The sequence below is a fragment of the Engystomops pustulosus genome, chromosome 5 (genome assembly GCF_040894005.1).
Source record: "Engystomops pustulosus chromosome 5, aEngPut4.maternal, whole genome shotgun sequence".
Taxonomy (NCBI): Eukaryota; Metazoa; Chordata; class Amphibia; order Anura; family Leptodactylidae; genus Engystomops; species Engystomops pustulosus.
Window position 1 is genome coordinate 27,548,620 of NC_092415.1, and position 9,691 is coordinate 27,558,310.

Here is a 9,691-nt window from a genome sequence, read left to right on the forward strand (position 1 = left end):
ACACTTATAGTCTGGAACCATCCCCAGCAAATTCCTGCAAATCATTCCAGAATCCGGAAAGACTACAAACAGAAGACTCAGAATCTTATTATTAAAAATAAAAAGTAGTGCGCTCTTTATTTTGGGCTGTCCTCCTGATAATGCACAGTATACTAGGACTGTCTAAGGGGAGGGTTGAATGACAAAATAAGAAAAAAAATCTCATTGTTTTTGTTCTCAGTGACAGCGCCCCCCTGTACTAAAGGCTGTTTGTTGTATTGCAGTCAAGCGGATGGAGCCTGTCATAACATGCACTGTTTATGGATTCCAGTGCCATATTTAGGGAGTTTTTACAGGTGCAGGATCAGCACTGTAACACTGCAAAATATAGGATACGTCCTATATATCACCGTGCACGGCCACGGTGCGGTGAGACGTGTGCTCACCGCACAGTGACCGGGCGCTATAGACGTCAATGGGGAGCGATATACGGCCGTATATCGGTTCCCATTAAGTTCGTGGGAATAAGCCCTTAAATTGAGAACTGCTGGTCAGGGATTCTAAGGCGTAGCACCCACTTTTATTCGTGCTGCTCTGGACTTATGTACTTTCTATGTCATATCTATCTTAATATTTTATCATCTACCTATTTATCAGTTGTATTGCATATCTATCTATCTATCTATCTATCTATCTATCTATCTATCTCTCTATCTATCGCATATCTATCTATCTATCTATCTCATATCTATCTATCTATCTCATATCTATCTATCTATCTATCTATCTCATATCTATCTATCTCATATCCAGGGGCGGACTGGCCATAGGACCCACCGGGAGAAATCCCGGTGGGCCGATTGGTTTTGGGCCGGTCCGGGGCCAGTCTGGGACTGGTGGGGCCGGTGGAAAAAAAATAAAAACACATGAACTCACCTTTCCGATGCCCCGACGCTGCGTCCCTGCTTGATTCAGTCCGGCCGCGGTGACGTTGGCCGCTTGCCGGCGTCATGGTCTGTGCGACGCCGGCCCGTACGGAGCTGTCACCACGGCCGGACTGAATCAAGCAGGGGAGCAGCGTCGGGGCATCGGAAAGGTGAGTTCATGTGTTTTTATTTTTATGTACTGTGCTGGCGCTGTGCACCGGGGGCAGGGGCTGTATACTGGGGCAGGGGCTGTACACTGGGGCAGGGGCTGTGTACTGGGGCTATGGGCTGTATACTGGGACAGGGGCTGTGTACTGGGGCAGGGGCTGTATAGTGGGGCAGGGGCTGTACACTGGGGCAGGGGCTGTACACTGGGGCAGGGGCTGTACACTGGGGTAGGGGCTGTGTACTGGGGCAGGGGCTGTGTACTGGGGCAGGGGCTGTATACTGGGGCAGGGGCTGTATACTGGGGCTATGGGCTGTATACTGGGGCTATGGGCTGTTTACTGGGGCTATGGGCTGTACACTGGGGCTATGGGCTGTACACTGGGGCAGGGGCTGTACACTGGGGCAGGGGCTGTACACTGGGGCTATGGGCTGTACACTGGGGCAGGGGCTGTACACTGGGGCAGGGGCTGTACACTGGGGCAGGGGCTGTGTACTGGGGCAGGGGCTGTATACTGGGGCAGGGGCTGTATACTGGGGCTATGGGCTGGCAGGCTGTACACTGGGGCTATGGGCTGTACACTGTGGCAGGGGCAGTCTGGCTGTATACTGGGCAGACTGAATATACTAGGAGGACTGGGGGGCTGGCTATATAATAAATATATTAAAGTGGGCTGGATGTATACTGGGGTGGCACGCTGACTGTATACCGGGGGTTGGCTGGCTATATACTGGGGGAGGGGGAGTGCTGGCTACTAGTAATAGTAGCTATATTTCTGTACATAGGGGCAGTATTATAGTAGTTATATTCCTGTACATAGGGGCAGTATTATAGTAGTTATATTCCTGTACATAGGGGGGCAGTATTATAGTAGTTATTTTCTTGTACATAGGGGGGCAGTATTATAGTAGTTATATTCCTGTACATAGGGGGCAGTATTATAGTAGTTATATTCTTGTACATAGGGGGCAGTATTATAGTAGTTATATTCTTGTACATAGGGGGCAGTATTATAGTAGTTATATTCTTGTACATAGGGGTCAGTATTATAGTAGTTATATTCCTGTACATAGGGGGCAGTATTATAGTAGGTATATTCTTGTACATAGGGGACAGTATTATAGTAGTTATATTCCTGTACATAGGGGGCAGTATTATAGTAGTTATATTCCTGTACATAGGGGACAGTATTATAGTAGTTATATTCCTGTACATAGGGGGCAGTATTATAGTAGGTATATTCTTGTACATAGGGGACAGTATTATAGTAGTTATATTCCTGTACATAGGGGACAGTATTATAGTAGTTATATTCCTGTACATAGGGGGCAGTATTATAGTAGTTATATTCCTGTACATAGGGGACAGTATTATAGTAGTTATATTCCTGTACATAGGGGGCAGTATTACAATATATTTTACTTAGGGGCAGTAGTATTATAGTAGTTACATTCTTGTTTATTGGAGAAGGTATTGTAGTATGTTTTTAGTGTACATATATGGCAGTATTAAGTTGTGTGCTCTTAAAATAGAAGTATTATTCCTGTACAAGGAGGCAGTATGAGTCTCTTTCTCTGCGGTGTACATGTTGATTTAGACCATCTATTAACAGTTTGTATGGAGTTTAGTAACCCCACCCACATCACAAGGCCACACCCACTTGTTTTGTCTCCGCCCACAGAATGGGGCCACTTTTACAGTTTTTTCCAGGGCCACTTTAAATTCCCAGTCCGCCCCTGCTCATATCTATCTATCTATCTATCGCATATCTATCTATCTATCTATCTATCTATCTATCTATCTCATATCTATCTGTCTATCTATCTATCTTCTATCTATCTATCTCATATCTATCTATCTATCTATCTCATATCTATCGATCTATCTATCTATCTATCTATCTCATATCTATCTATCTATCTATCTATCTATCTATCTATCTATATCTTACCATCATTTCTATAGATTCATGAAGAACGTGCGCCAGTTTTTATGAATCTGGCGCCCCTTGCACACTACAGAGGCAAACTGCACATAGTACAAACTGCACTGATTTTGATAATTGTGGGCCAATATCTTTGTGAGGCATCCGTGAAAATCACTTATTCACGGATGTGAAAAACAACGCCAATGTGAAAGAGCCCTAGGAGCAGCAGCACTCCAATGTATTAGATTCAGATTAAATCTTTATTCCAAGTGCAGGAATCCATCTATCTTTCTATCAAGAAGTGTGAAAGTCCAATGCAGCACTGTGTAAGGTGTGCTACACCGAAACGTCACCATCTTGAAATACATTTTTCACCTGAATTTTCACTGAAATCTGGAAGTGCTGCCTGTTTTTCCTATTTTTTTAAATCTATCTCTTATATCATCTATCTATCTATCTATCTATCTATCTATCTATCTATCTATTATATCTATCTATCTATCTATCTATCTATCTATCTATCTATCTATCTATCTATCTATCTATCTAGGTCCAGGCTGGGTATTGTAGGTTTGTGTTAGCAGCCTCTCAGCTCAGCTCAGTGCTGTAGATGTATATATATATTTAGGTCAGTGAGTGCCATTGTTAGGCAGGTGCTGATGTCCCCCCAAGCCTCCAGTATTTCTCATTGCCTCCCTGTGCTGCTCAGATCCTGACAAAAGCCTGTAGATAATCTGCACTCTGTAACACACAGCACTCAGTGTCCACATCTTCATCTATAGGGGGGAGTGGAAGAGTCTGTGTGCATGGATCTCCATCTCTGATCACACATGACAAAGTGAGGACTGAATCTGCAGCATCCCCTGCAAAGGATAGAGGAAGAGCATAAGGGAACTTATAGAACAGCTGATACATTGTATCCATCCGAAAGAAGCAAAGAAGAATGAGAAAGCTAAAAGAGAAGATGAGTGTAAGACACTGCAAGCTAAGATGATGATGAAGACATTGGGGAAATCTTCAGCTATTAAGATGATGGACAAGATGCCTCAGTGCCCATGAAGGAGGTCATGGTGAGTCAACTCTACTGCAGTTATAATGAGTTGATAGGGATTATATGATAGGACCACAGGACTATTCTACAGTAAGAGTCAGTCATACATGGACATGTACAGCAGAAGAGGTGGATGTATGGGGCTAGCTGGGATAACAGGAGCTATGGAGAGAGTGAAAAAGAAGAAGTGGTGTTGTATTATCAGGGAAGTAAGAGGAAAAGTGAAAGAGTGAAGTAGAAAGCAGAGGAGGAGTGGTACTGCTGATGATCAGGTGCCAGCCATAGGAAGAAGAGTGAGAGGAGCACAAGGTGCACAGACTCCCTGACTCCTTGGAAGGATGCTCACAGAACTCAATCACACCAATTGTAGTAGCTGCTGCTCTTCTGGGAACAGGATCTTCACAGTCATCTTCATGGTTGCCCTAATACTGGCCATACTGCTGGGGAACTCTGTGATCCTAGCAGTCTTCCTGGCCACCAAGCACCTCCGGACTCCTCAGGGTTACTTGAAGACCTCCTTGGCAGTGGCTGACCTTGCTTTGGGTATCTTAGTGGTTCCTTTCTCAGTGTATGGAGAAATTAAAATGCTTTCCATCAATGCTTCCATGGAAGAGGGGGGCTATGAGGTGCTGTTTGTGGGGTCCTGGCATCCATGCTATCTCATCGGTCCAGTCTTTGCTGGTTGCACTTTGGTGTCCATCAGCACCATCTTTCTGCTGACCATTGAAAGGAGCATTGCCATCCTGAAGCCTCTGCACAAGGAGGTGGTGATCACCAGGAGGAGGACATTGCTGCTGATCTTGGTCTCCTGGACTGCCAGCTTCTTCCTTGCCATGATACCCATCATCTCCAGCCATGGTGGCATAGTCTTGGAGTATAATCGTTGCAGCAGAATGTGCAACTATGCCCCTGCCCCATCTTCTCCAGCACATGTGTGGCAGATACTCTTGTTGTTCCCTGCCTTTGACTTCAGTCTTTTAGGGGGCACTCTGATCATCAATGCCCTCTCTCTGTCCACCATCCATCAATACACTCGCAGGAGAAAACTCTTGTCTGGGACAGACCAGGAGCCCCTTAGAGTCTCCTTCTCTGATATTAAAGCTGCTAAAACCATAGGGACTCTGACTATAGCCTTCACAGCTTCCTTCACCCCTATAGCAGTCTTTGTGGTGGGCAATGTTTTGGGCTATCAGTGGTGCACCTTCTCTTTTTTTGCCTTTTGGATGCTTGCAAGCAACAGCTGTTGCAATGTGATCATCTACAGTGTGTGTGACCAACGATTCCGGGAGGGGGCGCGCCAGATCTTCATGTCCTTCAGATGCTTCTGCACCAGGAGCTCTCTGCATTGAGCCTGGAGAAGATCTTGGTACCACAAGGACCAGCAAGTCTTGCTTAACAGGAATGTACATGGGTTCTTACTACACCTGAGGGCTGATCCTCTCCAGAGAATGCTTCTTTATAAAGGGTTTTCATGATCTTCTAGACCCTCTGCTGCAGGAGCTCTCTGCAATGAGACTGGGAAACTTCTTAGTACCACAAGGACCAGAAAGTCTTTCATAAACAGGAATATATATAGGTCCTTATTAGACCTGAGGGCTGATTCTCTCCAGAGACTGTTCTTTATAAAGGGTCTTCATGTCCTTCAGATGCTTCTGCTGCATTGAGACTGGAGAAGGTCTAAGTACCACAAGAACCAGAATGACTTGCATTAAGAGGAATATACATAGGTCCTTATTAGACCTGAGGACTGATCTTCTCCAGAGACTGTTCTTTATAAAGGGTTTTGGGGATTTTCATGTCCTTCAGATGCTTCTGCTGCATTGAGACTGGAGAAGGTCTAAGTACCACAAGAACCAGAATGACTTGCATAATGAGGAATATACACAGGTGCTTATTATACCTGAGGGCTGATCTTCTCCAGAGACTGCTTCTTTATAAAGGGTCTTCAAGATCTTCATGTCTTTCGGATGCTCCTGTTGCATTGACACTGGATAAGCTCTAAGTACCACAAGGACCAACAAGTCTTGCATAAAGAGGAATGTACATTGATTCTTATGAGACCTGATCCACTCCTGAGACTGACCACACCACTAGTCTGTACATTTGGATAGATGTACAGTATATATATATGTATATGTACAGTCTGTACATTTGGACATAAGACTTCTGTTGTATATTGGTGCATGCACCTACTTTCTTATATAAATCAAAGACCACTTGACTGTGGATTTAGTAGATCTCCAATACAAGCCAATGAAGTGATGGGGCTTTGTACTGCATGTACAGTATGTATGAATGTATCCGGCAGAATTCTGAACATTCCAAATTGTATCTATTTTTGGAAGATTTGCTCAATGTATAGTAATCACTGTCAGTCTTACATCTGTCTAACCTTCATCATGTATAATGCCATTAATGTCACTAGCCTTAAAGGGGTAGTTCCATTTCAGCAAGTAATTGATATTGTTTAAATAATGAAAAGCTCTACTAATTTCCAATATACTTTCTGTATCAATTCCTCACCGTTTTCTAGATCTCTGCTTGCTGTACTTCTATAGGAAGCTTCATTGTTCATTTCCAGTGGGCAGAAATCTGACCATGGTCACACAGGTGCACGGCTCGTTATATCACACGGCTCTGATTACTCTCTGTGATACTAACGAGCCGTGCACCTGTGTGACCATGGTCAGATTTCTGTCCACTGGAAGTAAACATAGAAGCTTCCTATGGAATCACAGCAAGCAGAGATCTAGATCTTGAGGAATTGATACAGAAAGTATATTAGAAAATTTTTACATTTTTCATCATGCAAAAAATAACATTAATTTGCCAAAGTCGGAATATCCCTTTAAGAGAACAGGGCTGGATTATTGCATAACTTAATGGGAGCACCCAATCACATTTCTCCCTTATCTCATGTCTGTATCAAGGTATATTGATATTTTATGGTGGACACTATATAAATGTAGTATTATTTGGGTTGGTCCGGCACAATTTTGCAGGGATTTTTATATAAGTGTAATATTTGTTCTCTTTATACTCCTCCTGTAGCATAAGCTTAGGAGTAAGTATCGGAGCATGCTGGGATTCATAGTTCTACAATAACCAGAGAGCTGTGAAGATGCAAAACTAGGGGGTAGCCCTGTTGAGGAGACAATAAAAGCATAGTAACCAAAAAAGCGACGTCACCTGGTCACATGGTCTGCTCACACCTGAGCCCTTTCCATGATTCCCATCAAATTGTCTACACAACCCTTTCGCTTTTTCCCTCCATTCACATCAAACTCCCCATTTCATTGTGAAGCCTTCACAACAGTTAATCTTGTTTCATTTGTCATTTTCTGTGTCTGCCGCACTAAATCTCACGTATAATCCTTATTAAAACCCTGCTTGATGTTGGCTTCCAGTGTTTTAATCGGCGAAAACATTTCGCATTGGACACAGGACTGAAATGTAAATGAAAGCAGAGGGATTAGATGGGAAACTGTGTCGGGTGATGCGTTACAATGTGTCTGTGATGATGAAATTCTCTATGACATCACACATGTATGACTGGGCTATGCAACTTTTTTCAATTCAAAAAATTAAAGGGAACCCGTCAGCAGAAATTGACCTAATAAATCCCTGCCAGTATTTGGCCAAGCAGCTGAACACCTTTCAGTTCATGTTTCTTTCATGACCCAGTGTGGTGGAATCATTAAGAAAATCAACTTTGAAATGAGAAGTAAATTGGTTGTATAAAGTCAAGGAGGCGGAGATTTTCACACTGAAGTCAAGCTCTTTCTTCCTCAGAAAGCCCTTTTCCCTGTAACTGATGATCCAGCATCCAGAGACATCACTAACCAGATCTTCTGAAGTCTGATGCATGATGTCAATCACAGAGCAGGAGGCGTTCGGAGCTCCCCACCTTGACTTCAGTGTTAAAATCTCCACCTCCTTGACTTTTGCAACCAATTTACATCTTATTTCAAAGTTGATTTTCTAGTTGATGCCACCACACTGGGACATGAAAGAAACAAAAACTAAAAGGTGTTACACTGTTTGACAATATACTGATAGTGGTTTATTAGGCCAATTGCTGATGACAGGATCCCTTTAAAGGGATTTTCTGCTGACCCTTTTCCACACCTAAGTTGGATAGAGAGTTTGCTACTCCATAAAAGCGTAAAAAATAGCATAAGAATATACTCTCGGTGCTCCCTTAGAACTGAATGGAGAGTGACTGAGCATATGTGGCAACTTCTGTCCAGCCTGAGTGCTGGAAGAAAATAGGTGCAGGTTTCAGACTTAGGACCTGTGATTTTACAGAGAACCCGTCATGCAAAATAACCCCCCTAAACTAAATATATTGTCATAAACTGCCATTAGAGAGCATTACCTCTATCCCTTCATTGTCCCTCTACATGCCTGCAAACCTAAGCAATGAGGTCCTAAAGCTGTATGCAAATGACCTGTGAAATGTCCAATGAAGCATTAGCATATTCAAGCTGTCCACGTTATTCATGAGTGGGAGGCACAGCCACACCCCCAGTGCATGACTGACAGCTTGTATAATGGTGTGAGAGTGTATAATAATGTGCTTGCTGGTGGCCACGCCCCCTGCAGCCTGTGTGTGTATAGGAGAGATACAGCAGCTCCAGGCAGCCATGTTACAGCAGAACATGTCAGATTCATGTGTAGCTGATGTCTGTGTCTCTCACTTGTATATTAGGAGGATGCAGCATGTCAGCAGATACAGCACTCACACTAGCAATGCTTTACTATACATTACACACAGAAATGAGCAGGGGGAGGAGAGGGGAGGGGGAACAGGAGTGACATCACTGCCTCTGACCATGTGACCAGCTTCATTTACATGATAAAAAATAGATGATTTTACAATGAATAATGTATGAAATAACTAGATAAAGGCTGGGATGGGATCCTTGTGAGCTGCTCCAACAGGTAGTAGTGACAAGACAAGTGACACAGACCTGATGACAGGTGTCCTTTAAACAAAGTAAAAAAAAATAATTGTATTTTATGCAAATTAGCCCCTCTGTGCACCAAGCATGTGACTATTTTCTTCTTTCTACATCAAGTGCAATATCTTTACAAAATGATTCACATTCCCCCATGGAAAGTGCACCAGAAGGAGAGGCCCTGCACGGAGAAGCTCATTTGCATAAAAAAACATAATTTTCATAAAAAATGTATTACATATTACTGGAAAACAAATAAAATAAAACATAAAAGCTTAAAAATTGCTGCCAGAATGTTGTTCTAACTTAACAGTTGTTGTGGAAGCTGGTTGAACTCTTTTAAAGGGGTTGTGTCACCATTGCACATTGCTGTAATTGGGTCCAATGCATTGTTAAAAGTACTTTCACCATTTACACTTATTACAAAATCTGCAGGCTTACTGAGATAACTCCTTTTGTTCTGGTTGCTGGCGCCCCCCGGTGGTAGCTGTGTCCCGTCCTGAGCAACAGCTGATCTGGCCGAGTCTGCGCACAAGGAGTCAGTCAGCTGTTCTGCACTACAGATCACTCCATGGGCTCACAGCTCCTCTGCACACTGAGAGATCACCTGACACACTGCAGCCAATAGGAGGTGAGAGAGGAGGAGGGGCAGAGATTGTGCTGTGATGGCCACTGCTCACC

At 43.5% G+C, this 9,691-nt stretch overlaps 1 protein-coding gene across 1 annotated transcript; it reads left to right on the forward strand.

Annotated features, from left to right (window-relative positions):
- The first annotated feature begins 4,387 nt into the window (after positions 1–4,387).
- Positions 4,388–5,398, forward strand: LOC140134102 (rhodopsin, GQ-coupled-like). Its single transcript, XM_072154734.1, has one exon. It carries the CDS (start codon positions 4,388–4,390, stop codon positions 5,396–5,398), a length of 1,011 nt encoding a protein of 336 aa, XP_072010835.1.
- The last annotated feature ends 4,293 nt before the right edge of the window (positions 5,399–9,691 follow it).